We start from the raw sequence: 13,761 nt of genomic DNA, 5'->3' as shown, positions 1-13,761 counted from the left end.
GCTGAAAACAATGGTCACAAGTTTAGCACCTTGATAAAATATCAAAAGGATTTTTGGGCAGCATGCATAAGAACACAAAATTCTGCACCATATTGAAGGTAGCACAAGAATCATGAACGTGTAGAGCTAACAAATCCGCACCACAGACCCCTAATATAATCACTTCAGTGAATGGAAATAGAACTTAAATCATGGTTTCAAAGTTCAGAACCTGAAACCTTGGCTACAAAGTTGAGCGATCATGAACAAACGCTAAACTGTAACAATAAACACATAGTTTCAGCTCACAACTTGAAATGAAGGAGAGGTAGGTAGCACTCAGTGCAAGCGAGGGGCAGAGGAAGACCAACAACAGGCAGTCAAGATACGAATCCCTCGGAATAGTACGTAATGCTTTTGGCTCATGTGGTCGAAGGTGCGTTGGATGTGGGAGAAAGGTGCGTGTGATCGTGAGTGGTAAACAAGAAAGGGAGTAGTGCTTTAGCCTTTCGGTGGGTGGGCGTGGAAAGAAGCCCCCACGATCCCTCGGGACAGTAGTGCTTTTGGCTAGATGTGTTTATTCAGTGGGTCATACAGACACTGGGATTCAAAGAAAATAATTGCATACTACTCTACTGTATATGGTCCGTCCAGCAGGCACCAGCCATGCTTCACTGCATTTACTCTGATCCTCTCATTTCTCTGAATCTCCCTCGATTGGCATTTATCCCTCTCTCTCATTCATGTAGGCATTTGCCAGGTGACAAATTACTCCTATAAAATACTCAAAGGCAATCGACATCAAAAATACCCAATGGGTCTCAGGTCCCAATGCATCTGAACTCCAAAAATAAATTAGAAATTGCAAAAAGGTCAAAATTTCTAGAACTTTGTGGAAACATACGTGATCTAGTGTTATACTCCTGTAAAAGGTTTCATGAAGGAATGACTTCAGGGCAAAAACAAAAACAAAATCGTGAGTATAAAAACACATGAATGGTAACTTTTATGTAGTGTCGATTTTGTTTTCTTTCGCCCAGAATACCACAAAAGTCATTCATTCGTTGAACTTTTCCCATGAGTGTAACACTAGATCATGTTTGTTTAAAAAGCAGGAATTTTGGGACTTTTGTAATTTCAAAATTATTTTTTTATTCGCATGCATTGGCACCCGAAAAGCAAAGATCCACGCCCCAATCAATACTCTCTACCAAACCGAAATTTTCAACTGAACAGAGGTACTCAATTATTACCAGCTGCAAAGAGGAACACTAATAAGATACTTCTGGTTGGGTTTATAAGTCTGGGGTTTAGATCTTTGATTTGACTAATAAATCATGTATACCATGGAAAAATATATATATGGTTAAAAAACTTCGTCTGAAGACAAATTTCAAGATATTTATTTTAAAATATAATGCATGTTTTCCTAATCAAATTGAAGAGCTAAAAACGTGTGCCAGCTTTTATAAATCCAAACAACAATGGTAAATATGTCCATGTCGTCAACAACTTGTTAGAGCATCTCCAACAACTTATGAGTTAACTTGTTAACTAACGATGTATCATACAATTACTCCAATGGTTGTATGTACGATGATCAATAGGAGGTGAGAGAATATGGAGCTTGCTCTCTTTCTTTATCTTGGAGCTTGTGCACAAGTTATTGGATCATGTTCAAACAAACTATAAAACGACTCTTATTACCTGCGTTTTGCAATTCAAAATATGAAACAACTCTTAACTAGTCCCACCTCCTAGAATATATTTTCACATGGATGCCGAGGTAACTTCGTAGAGCAAAATAATAGAAATATTTTCACATGGATGTAGCTCGTCCTCCTCCGACATCAACTTTCACGCCCCCCAGACGACGACCCCTACGTGGTCTTCGCCATGTACAGCGGCAGGTGCAGTGACAAGGGGAAGGGCAAGGCACCGCGCCTGTGAATCTTATTTTTTTTTTTATTTCCTGTATATATAACTAGTAGAACTATCCTGCCCGGTGATGAACTACTGTCCCTTTTGGTTGACCGACGATAAACTATGCGATGAACTAGTATGATCTTAGGAAGCAGAGACAAGGAACCTCCATAACAGGCCGAATGTTTTTCTGCTTGGACAGCCCATGGTGATGTTGTAAGCCTATTTTCAGCCATTGGTTTAATACCTTGTACTTCTTTCGATACTATTTTTTTGGGGGGGGGGGGGTATGCTACAACCTATGCATCCCCACACGACATTGATCTATAGACAGGAAAATAGGAAGAGAGTGAAGGCAAGCAGGTTGTTACCATGTTACGGACATGGTCAAGCGCGGTTTCTCTCTCATGTGCATTTTGTCGACTCACCCGAGTGCTTCCAGGAAGCAGCTTCTTTTTCTTGTAGCAGGCCGAGGTGCCGATCCGTACGCCATGAAAGGTGGAGCCAACTGGGTTCTGTCACCCACCGCATTTGAAAACCACATTTGAAATGTTAGACCCACATTAGTACAATGCAGAGAGAAAGGAAAAGACAAAGTAGTACTAACTGTGAAAGCCACTCTTATATCTTACTTGGTCATTTTGTCAAACACCTTCCGTGAAGACAGGTGACTGGGGCATCATCACTGAGAGAGAGGACTAATGGAAGGAGACGGATGGCAACAGCGAGGTGGGATTCACTTGATGCCCGCGACTAGCAGATGATCGGTGCTGCCTCCAGAACAGTGAGGGTCCGGGCGTTGGTGACAAGGGAGGCGGAGGCGGTGGAGGTAGGCGCCTCACCAGCGAGCAGGTGGCGGAGGGGGAGTGCATCCGGGAGCAGCGGGAGGAAGGAAGGAAGGAAGGGATGGATAGCATGGCATTGCCAGCAGAGCCATCCGTCCCATCGGGGCCCGCTCGCCGGTGATCTTTTTTCCATGTCTGTTCTCTCTGTCGTTGTGGGGATTAGATTACACTGTCTATAGTTCAGTGTCCGGTGTCCAGTATTAGCATGCATAGTTCAGAGCTCTTCACCATCTTTGTGTCCTCTGGTCCGCCACTGTCGGTACAAACATCTAGTCGTTTCCGTTTTAGGTCGAGCAAATTTTACAGAAGAAAAAGGAAGCGAGAAAATGTGCGAGCAATCACGAAAGATGAAGCATATGCATGTAAAAAAATAAATAAGAGAACATATTAACTAGGTGTAGCAGCGTACACAAATGTCACTTGGTACGTTCTGTTCTATTCTAACCAGCATAAACCAAAAAAAAAATTTTAAACGAGGCAAAAGATTTGTCATTTTCATTGACTAAGAAGAAGAGAGTTGCCCGGTTAATGAACGGAAACCCGGACGAGAACCGAAGCAACACGCCCATAGAAGGGCATTCCGGCCGACCTGGCACCCACAAGACCTCACACGCCGTCGAGGTTGCCAGCAATGTCATCGTCATCACCTCTCCTCGAGCAGGCGACTCCGACTACATCGTTGACAACCTGTCAAGACCCTTCCGAGCAAACGACACTTGAGGACCTTGTCGGCCACAGCCAACAATCGGCCGAGACATCAAAGACTGGCAGCTCCGATTTTGTTGACGCGCTTCACATGAGAAAGTTGCAAGCCTCGCATCGACCTAGTCCATCGCAACCCTTGAAGAGCACCGTCCGCTGAAACCGCCCTTATGGAGTCATCGTTATCGCAGGGGCCCCGCCACGCACAGCTTCGACTTCTCTGTCCCAGCGAGAAACAAACATAGGAGCACCCGATGGCGCACCGGACCGTCGACATCAGAAGGAACAACTGCGACCTAGCTCGCCATGCAAGTCGCAACGCCAACCGCCTACATTGCCGGACGGACACCAGCCGACCGCAATGCTGTGAGCATCCAGCCTCTGGAATGCACGAACACGACCAAATCTCTTCAAAACGACGCCTCAAAGGGGGATGCGACGACGTCCGACCCGTTTGGTCTTAGGCTTTCGCCTAAAAAGCCTAAACCAGTAGTAGAGGTCGGATCTCCACGGCGGTGGCTTCAAGAAGAAAAACGACGACAATAGCCGTCGCCGTTGCCGCCGGCGACCGCCAACAGCCGGGTAGGCCTTCACCATCCCCATGCGCCGCATCCCGCTGGCCTGCCACCTCCCGCACAACAGCAGTGCTGCCGCCACGTGGGAGCACCACAAAGCTTACCGAGCCGCGGCAGGAGGCGACGCGGGCGTCTGTGTTCACCCAGACTGCTGCTTAGAGCATCGGGTGTGGAGTAGTTTCGTTGCAAGATTCAGTCCACATAAACCCATTTCTGTTCATATATTTTTAACTAGGTGTAGCAGCGTACACAATGTCACTTGGTACATTTCTGTTCCTAATCAACCTGGTATATTGAATGATCTAGTTAATAAACCGGCATAAATATATAGCCCTTTCCATCACTGTCAGATTTAGGCTTCATTTGGCTTTGCGACGACGCTTTTAAAAGTACAAAAATAATTTGCTACCATGGGTACACATGCTAGTTGGAAGTACACTATAAAAATACTTGTTAGTTGGAATCACACTTTCCATCCGTAACAGAAACATGTTGGTAGAACTAGGAAATACTTTTTTAATAACATACCCAACAGTGAAGTGTGGTTTTTATTCATTTCATCACGAAACTGATAATACACCCTCAGGTTTGTCCGGTTCAGATTAAAAACAAAAAACACCAGCCTGTCATGGGCTAGGCCTCCCATGTAACAACATGCAAAACGGAGCAGCAACGATGGCCCTCAAACTGAAGCAAAGGAAAGCAGGCTACCCTTGTAATTGAGGATCAATTCAGTCCAACACCCTTACTTATTCATTACAAAACCAACCAATATCTCTTTGTGCAAGCTGAGTGCCATTTATAAGAAGAGCAGAGCAGCATGTACAAACATGCAAAACAGAGCACAAAATTTGTTAGAATTAATCCGAGACACTCCGTCGATCATCCGACGATCAAGCAATCACACAAGCACGACACCGAGATTTATTAACGAGGTTCACCGATATGGCTACATCCCCAGGGCTTGACTACGGGCGCTCCTCCCCGTGACACCGTCACAATACTGCACACTGGCCACCCGGTCGCAGGCACATGCCGCCGGCTCCCCCTTGCGCGCCTGTGCTATTATGTTGGCATAGGTTACATCGTGTGTCTATCCCCTCTATATATGAGAGGCCTAGGATACAAGCGTCCTACTAGGACACGACTCCACATCCTATGTAAACACGATACAACTACAAGTCCAACTATAACCTACCTTGTACACTATATTCGACACAACTCTAACAAAATTTGTCCGGTTCAGCTTATAAAAGCTAAAGCAGAGCAGCATGTTACTCCAACACCATTACTTATTCATTACAAAACCAAGCAACATCTCTTTATTTCTGCAAGCTGACTGCCATTTAAAAGAAGCTCATCAAACAACTTCCAGCGAAACTCCAAACTTTTCCATCCTTCAATTCTCCGATGCCACCAGCAGTAACCGCGGCCCCCACTACCTGCACGTCGTGAAATACATTTCTCTGTAAGCTACAAACATCCAATATTTAACTTTGCAACCTACACAGCTGGGATTCGTAGGAAAAATATTTTTCAACCAATTATCATTCCTCGTTCTCCAAATAGACCAAATAACAGCCGCTACACCTAACCCGCAAAAAAAAAACAGCCGCTACACCTACAGTAACCAAATTCCTATCTGTAGTACTGAAATTAATCACCCAATCACTAAGTCCCTCCATGCTAACAGGAAGTCAGGAACTGTATCAAAACCACATGTGTTCCAAATATAATGAGCAACCGAACACTTCAAAAAGATATGACCCACTGACTCTTTTCTACTGTAAAAGATGCCAATTTTCCAGTTCCACACTACCTCTATGATTCAGATTATCTCTGCTTAAGATACTATTTCTGAATCCTAACCACAGTAATAATTTCATCTTAATTAAGTAGAACTTTTACATACCAAAATTTTCTGCATGGTCGTTTCACTTATGAGCTTTGAAAGCTATATGCATAGAACGCACAGAAATTTGAAAGGCCGTCTACATGCTTCAGACTAAAACCTTCACAATTAGTAGATTCCTTCTAAATTTCTGAGCAGTGAAATTAATGCTAGGACTGGAGCTACAGAGATATGCTTACACAAAAATAAATTGTATAACCTGGAGTACTTGTCAGCTAAAACAAGATGCCCTATCCACAAATCTTCCCAAAATCTACTTCCGTCCCCACCACCAACTACCCTTCTACAAGATTGCATAATAAATCCTAAAATCATTACTCCCTCCGTTCCAAATTACTTGTCGTGGTTTTAGTTCAAATTTGAACTAAAACCACGACGAGTAATTTGGAACGGAGGGAGTAGCTTTCATCAGCACTTGCCAAAACTGAGATTGAGCAAGTTTCAGACTACACTGCCAATTTTACTTCTCTCATGCCTCCTAGTGAAGCGCAGTATACCAGTGTAGCAACAAGCTGAGCTCTAGAGATGGAGAAAGAAAGGTAGTGGAAAATATAATCAGTAAATACGTAAATACCAAGAGTACACCTGATGCACTGTGAATCCCCCTGCGTCGTAAATCAGTTCTCCTCACACAAATCGTCATCATGAGCACCTTGGCAGATTCAGAGATCAAAATACATGCGGAAAGCAATAAGGTCAGTCCGTCATTGAGAAAAGAAAACATATGTAAGTGCACAAGTAATTAATTAGGTTGGACATGCGTACCTTCTGCTATACTATATGCGAACATGTTAATTTCAATCGCGGGATGGTTGGGATGGGCTTCGAGGGCGCACCTCACCGCAGCCTCCGCTTCCTTGAACTCCCCAACCCTCGCTCCACCACAATACATCCAAACCCTGACATACCGCCGAAGGGAGAGCAGGTTCCCCTGCAGGCCCAAGTCGAAACCACAATTACCATCCTCTTTCGCCACCCGCACGCCCAGGCTGAACTCAACTGCCTCCGCCCTCGGCAAAGCTCCTGGTTCAAACATTAGCTGCGTCGCTGACCCACAATTCAACTCAAACTGTACCATACAGCGGAACCCATCTGCACGGATGACTAGCAGCCGCTGTGTTTGGTGGGTGCTCCTTATGCAGAGCCGGCGAAGGGACAGCAACCCCCCGATGATTTCCACGTCCTCCTGTTGCACTTCCTTCACTGAATTGAGGATTAAATCAGAGAGGTTCGAGAGATGTGAGGAGTCTCTCTTTATCCACCCTCGCAGTGTAGAGAGTTGGCTGGGCATCCAAGACTCAAATTCACGGAGATGTACAGGAGGCACCCAACGTTCTCCCAAGAGATCCATCAGTTCAGAAGATGTTTCTCTGGAATTGCAATCAATACGTAGACTTTCAATACGATGTAAGTTGCACAGAGAATTAACGAAACCTTCATACAAATCCAAACTACCATCCTTGAACTCAATATGAAGCTTCCTTAGCCTTGCCAGATTGCCAAATTCTTGTGCAATAATGTTCAGAGAGATCAAGACCCCCCTCAACACTTCTATGGATGTCAGATTCTGCAACACACCAGCTGCTGGAACCAGCTTACAGGGACAAACATTTAGGCAGATTAATCTTCTCAAATTACAAAGAGTGGACGGCAATTCATCTAGGTATTTATTGATTCTAAGATCCAACACCTCCAAAAATTGCAACTTTCCTATCTCAGTCGAGAGTTCCCTGAATCCAATACCTGATAGACCAAGGTATCTCAGGTGAATTAGGTGTCCAACACCTTCCAGGCTGCTACTTTTTCTCAGGTTACAGGCCGACAAATCAAGTACACGCAAAACTTCAAACCTTGACAGGGTTGGCATGATCTTAATAGCAGATTTAAAGATAGTAATGGATCTTACTCGTGATATACCCATGAAATCTGTGAGAGGTGTGCCTTGATGATCTTTATTTCTGTCTTGAATGGACAAACGACGAACATTGCCTTGAAAAGACATGTTATCCCCAGTACCATCCAATACATAAACAAACTTTGCTTCATGTGACAAGTTGCAGATTAGATCAAGAACCATATCATGTACACGGCAACCATATATCTGGCCTATATTATCATATATTGGCTGGATCATACTTCTATTAATGAGTTGGTTGAAGTAGTTTAATCCGACCAAAAACAGGCTGGTCCCTTGATCTCCATGGTGGACAAATCCTTCGGCCACCCACTTCCATATCAGTCTATCTCTATCAATGGTGCTATCTTCTGGATATATACATAGGTATAGTAGACAAGTTTTCAGATGAGACGGTAGATTATAATAGCTGAAAGATAGTATTCTCCGCATCTCAACCAAACTATTATCTTTTGTTACTCCGGAGCCAAGGGACTGGAGTAGAATATCCCACTCATGCTTTGGTTTCACTTGCTGGCCACTAGCCAAAGCACTAGCAATAGTAATGATGGCCAGTGGTACTCCACCACATTTCTTCAATATGTCTTCAGACACTTGTTGAAATTCACTTGGGCATCCACTAGCGTCAGGAAATATTCTCTTATGAAAGAGCCTTCTGGAGTCATCAGTAGAAAGAGATTTCATTTTATATATTGAATCATCAGCCGATAAGCAACATGATTTGGAGACATCGAAATCGCGGGTTGTGGTTATTAGCCGACTGCCTAGATTATTCCTGTTGGAGAAAGCAAAGCTAATGCCTTCCCACAGTTTTTCATCCCATATATCATCAATTATCACAAGATACCTACATCAGTTCAGAGTATCAGTGTAAGGTCTACACATATCACAAAGCCTTTGCTAGAAGCCATATGAATATATTGGTGGAACTACACTTCTATAAGGGCATATATTCAGAAACAAACTCGTAACAGACATGCATCATAAATTTGATAACCTGACCACAAAGCATGCATTATGATCCTACAGTCAGATGATGAACAAAATGAACTAATATTTATGATTCAAGGGAGTAAAACACAACTAGCAAATTGCTGGATCAGTGACCATATGTAAAATACAATTAACTACGGAAGTTAAAATGGTCAGGTAGATATATTGGGAAGACCCTAGTACAGATTAGCCCACCAATTTAATATATGACAGCTAATGAACCTCTTGGATACCCACTCAAATAGTGTAGCATTATCCTCTTGTCTATGTTTTGCTGATAGTAAGATTCTAAAATAAGGGCATACATGGAAAATATAATGTGATAGTGAAGAGACAATTTAACTTCTTGTTTGGTCATGAATCCAATATACAACATATAATGCGATAATGAAGAGACAATTGGTAGCCTTTGGCACACGTTGTCACCCTTTAAAATCTGTGTTTTAAAACTGTCCGGGTTAGGAGAAAGATAGAAATAAGTTTGATTGAAAAAATTGTAACATTTATCTTACTCTTTCTTTCCTTCCTTTTGCCATGTTGGTGTATTATTTGTTACAGTTGTCATTACACTCACTTTGGTGTAACGTAAAATGTTTAGATAGATTTCTTGGACCAATGCCAATAAGTTTCAGCCATTGTAACAAATGCAACAAGAAGTAGTTACTAATTATTTCGATAAAGGAGGGAAGAGTCAAACATATATACTTATACAGGCGTGAAATTGAGCACCTATAAGGTTTACAGTTTAGTGCAAACTGCATACATCAGTAAAGGTGACCTTGAAAATTATTCTGAACCCTTCCGTGTGACGTACAATATATTTACACACAACTGATGCATACCTTCTGTTCTCTAGGAATTCATGAAGCTTTTTGATGAGCTGATTGGCACCCAGCATAGCAAGATCTGATTGAGGGTTGCCAAGATCAAGGAGGATATCCCTTAAAACCTTCTTCATATCAGGATTCTGCCCAACCGGAACAAATGCCCGACAATCAAAATCACCTTTAATCTTGTCGTATACTGCTCTAGCAAGAGTGGTCTTGCCTAATCCGCCAAATCCAACAACGGAGACCTTCTTTAGTCTGTTCTTAGAGGCATCATCACCCTCCATGGAGAGCAACCTCATGAGCTCCTGGTCCTTCTTCCCATATATGCCAACTAGCTCCGTCGCTTCTGCGTACAAAGCTCGAAGACAAGGATCGATAGTAATTGGTTCCGTAGGATTAGGAACAACTACCTTGTTCCTGTCACGCCTAGCAGCCACCTCCTGGAGTTGCTCCTTGATTTCCTTGACCGCGTCAGCTATGCGATGGTGATTCTTGGCTTTCTTGAACAAGCCGATCATCTTGTTCTTGAGCTCCTTGAATCTGCTGGAGTTGTCGTGAGGCAGCTGAATGCCGTCGCCATCCACGCGTACGAGGAACTTGTCAACGACATCCTCCATGTTGTAGGAGAGGTCTCTGACCTCGTCGGCCCAGAGCTTGACTTGCCCGTCGAGCTGGTCCGGCGGCACCTCGCCAACCTTGATGAGGGCAGCGTGCATGCTCTCAAGCTCCTTCCTGAGGAACTCGACATCTTTCTTGACGCGCTTGTGCAGGTTGTACTCATCCATGAGCAGCTGACCCAGCTTGGGGAGCAGGCTGCCCATGGCACCCGTGACGATATTCATGAGAGCTCGCTGGAGCAATCAGCTGGAAACCTGTAAATGGAGGAATAAGGGGAGTTGTAATGCAATCCAAATTCTGTGAAGGCTCGAACGAGCTCTAGCCTCTAGAACTGAGCAGCCAAATTAAAGCTTAGCATAAGGGGAGCTGTAATCCAATCCTAACTGTGTGAAGCTTTAATTTCAACTAGCTCTCGAACGGAGTTGCCAAACCAAAACTTAGCGAGATCTGGACTAAACCCACCTCAGTGCTTCATGGGCAGAGCTGAAGACAACGGCGTCGTAGGGGACAACGAAGCGGAAGTGGTGCCAGCGCACCACATGCAAGATGCGTGAGGCCGCTTCACTCGATCTGGAATAATAAGTAATAAGAACTTATATTCTACTAGCAAATCAGCAGATTAATAAGAAGAGAATAGCAAGAAAGATGGGAGGGAAATTTTTACCAGGCCGCTAGACGGGTCCGTGCCTTGGATGCATGGTGCTCTGAATAATGACTGGAAACTGCCACCCTGGATTCAACCAACGAAAATCGATGAGACTCTTTAGATCCACACAAGCATTGCTACTTCACTGGAAACAAGTCGACATGAAATATACCCGAAATGTCCATGGAGGTTGGATGAGATCAGCAACAAGGCGGATCAATCTGTTCCAGGCCGTGCAATGGAGGAGACTGAGAGGAAGCAGAGACGAGGAGCAGAAGAAGACCAAGAGCGGCCAAGAGAGGAAATTGCTTGGAATATAGAAGTACTCCGTGGGAAGCGAGACGAAGAGCAGAGGAATACAGTAGTACTCTGTAGTCTGTACTAGAGCCCCACGATCCCACCCTGGATTCAATCAACACAAATGGGTCAGAATCTCAAGCACGAGAACTAATAAGTTTTGGATCCAAGCATTGCTACTTTAACTGGAAACAAATCGACAGGAAATACACCCAAAATGTCCACGGTCGCCAATAGGGCAGTTGGTTGGCAGGGGCGAGGACGGAGGAGGAGAGGACCAAGGAGGAGAGCAACAAGGGTGGATCAATCTTATTCAAGGGAGAGCAACGGAGGAGATGACTGAGATGAGAGGAAGGGAGCGCTCAGTGGAAGACCAACACGGCAGTCAATCAAGAGAAAAAATTATTGTACTCTAGCACGCTCTTTGAATAGTACTAGAGGGAGAGAACACAGAGACACGCATTCAGTTAAATATAACGCAGTGCCACCAGTCCACTAGCCATGCTTCAAAAACCTCAAACGATATCATTATCCCAAAATGGCCCTTTTAAAATTTAAGCATAATCCTCCATAAATGTATCCTCATATTTGACAGCTTGAAGTTATGCTAAACCAGGGTTATCCTCCTTTTCGAAAATAATAGTACATGTAGTGATGCTAAACCAAACATCAGACGGTATAGCATCGATATCTAAGGACATATTTCAAAATAAGTTTTTGAAGAAGCTAGTGAAAAAATAAGTTCGGAAGAGCTATTTAGAGGAAACACCACGTGCTTCACTGTATTAAGGGCAATGCATCGGTGTGCGGCTCCGGCGTGGAGGGCGAGGGCGGTCATCAACCTCACCTCCAGCATCGAGGAGTAGGATATTTAAGATTTACTTTTTGCAAATTTTAACACGCTCCCTCTTACCCCCTCTTTTTACATGTGAGGTAAGAAGGTAAGAGTTAATCAGACCACTAATTAGTTTTTATTAGCGGTCTTTTGAGTTGTGAAATGGCACAGAGTCCACCTTGTTTAAGGCATAGGGTTGTATGGCCAGTGCTTGGGGGACATTTTGGGGGTGTATGTGTGACTAACGTCGTTTGAGATGCCCTTACCCCTGCCAGTTGGGTTGGTGAGTCACCTGCCAGACTTATTGCATCTACCCTCTCTCCTCCATCCTGACAATGGGCAGATGGTAAAGTACTCCTATGCAGTACAAAAGCAATGAATACTCTCTACCAAACCGAAATATTCAAACTGGACGGAGGGGCTCATTTCATTACTAGTTACAAAGAGCAAAGCTAATTAGTTACTATAGTGTAATTAACTAATAAATGTGATTAAATTTGCACTAGACCTAACTCTTCACCAATCAACTTTTTCCAACGAATCTTCACTGAGTCACTAATATTCTCTTACTACCTGCGTTTTGCATTCAAAATATGAAATTAATCTTAACTAGTCCATCTCCTCGAATATATTTTCACATGGACACTGAGATAACTTCATAAAGCAAACTTATTTTGAAAAACTGAAATTTTAGATAACTTCATAAAGCAAACTTATTGTGACAAAAATATACCCATATTTCACTATGCTAAGAGCATCTTTAACAACATACCAAAAAATGAGTCCAATATCAAAAAACTGAAATTTTAGATTTTTTGGCCCCCAAACTGCTCCAAAAGCAGACCTAAAATTGCATGGAGACTAAATTTTCTTGGTAGTATCCTAAATTTTGCTATGCCCATCATTCATGTCAACACTACTCTAACTACACACCTCCCCACACCCATCATCCATGTCAGCATGCCTCGTTTGCCACTTTGTTGGCATGAAACTGGACTTTTCGTTGCATTAATTGTGTTTTTTTCGTTTGATTCATTGGGTTTTGTGTTCCAACAAAATTTCACTCTACAGCCATGGCATCTTGGGACGTACAATACGTTGTTTAAAAGATGCGCGTTGCATGCCGCCTCGAACGTCATAAACTAAACTAGGTGTGTTTGCATGCGCGTCGCCAGTCACCAAGCCCCAAGGTCAGATCTAGAACCCAGCTAGCAGTTGAGATCCCACGGACACTCTGATGCTCCTTGTGAACTCGTAGTCTTGGCCTCTCTGCAGCGCTCAAGCATAGATTGTTAGTTGTTGTCACCCGGCTCTTAGCGTAGTTGTGTTGTTTGTCGATTCCGCGTTTTCAATGTGATTTTTGTTTTTCGGTTATACCATGACCTCCGTTGTAAGAGCGCTTTCTCACTCGTTATATCGTTCGGCCGTGTACTATGGGTTGTCCTTCATATGTAAAATGGTGTGAAAGCCTATTTCAAGTGCTTGACTTGTTGTCGAGCTCATGCCGGGGCACCTCACCAACCTTGATAGCGTGCATTGTCTCAAGCTCCTTTGGGAGAAACTCAACATCTTTCTTAACGTACTTGTGGAGGTTGTACTCCTCCATGAGCAGCTGGCTCCTCATTGCACAAGTGTGTGTCGAGTTAGCTGCTTGTGAGCAGTGCTCTAGATCTATGGGGAGCGGGGAAGGT

General features: G+C 43.7%; 1 protein-coding gene across 3 annotated transcripts; it reads right to left on the bottom strand.

Moving 5' to 3' along the window:
* Positions 1-4,744: 4,744 nt before the first annotated feature.
* LOC123104022 (disease resistance protein RGA5) lies at positions 4,745-11,656 on the bottom strand. Of its 3 annotated transcripts, none has more exons than XM_044525744.1 (8): positions 11,448-11,656; positions 11,111-11,340; positions 10,957-11,022; positions 10,755-10,862; positions 9,687-10,546; positions 6,702-8,698; positions 6,522-6,588; positions 4,745-5,466 (listed from the first exon to the last, which is right to left on the bottom strand). In XM_044525744.1, the coding sequence occupies exons 5-7, from the start codon at positions 10,514-10,516 to the stop codon at positions 6,554-6,556; spliced, it is 2,862 nt and encodes a 953-aa protein (XP_044381679.1). In that variant the 5' UTR covers positions 10,517-10,546; positions 10,755-10,862; positions 10,957-11,022; positions 11,111-11,340; positions 11,448-11,656; the 3' UTR covers positions 4,745-5,466; positions 6,522-6,553. The 3 variants fall into 3 exon arrangements, with proteins under 3 accessions (XP_044381679.1, XP_044381686.1, XP_044381693.1); XM_044525751.1 differs by having other exon boundaries at positions 11,422-11,630; XM_044525758.1 differs by having other exon boundaries at positions 6,511-6,588; positions 11,111-11,639.
* Positions 11,657-13,761: the final 2,105 nt, after the last annotated feature.

The sequence above is a fragment of the Triticum aestivum genome, chromosome 1B (assembly GCF_018294505.1).
Source record: "Triticum aestivum cultivar Chinese Spring chromosome 1B, IWGSC CS RefSeq v2.1, whole genome shotgun sequence".
NCBI lineage: Eukaryota > Viridiplantae > Streptophyta > Magnoliopsida > Poales > Poaceae > Triticum > Triticum aestivum.
This window is presented reverse-complemented; position numbering and strand designations above follow the sequence as displayed.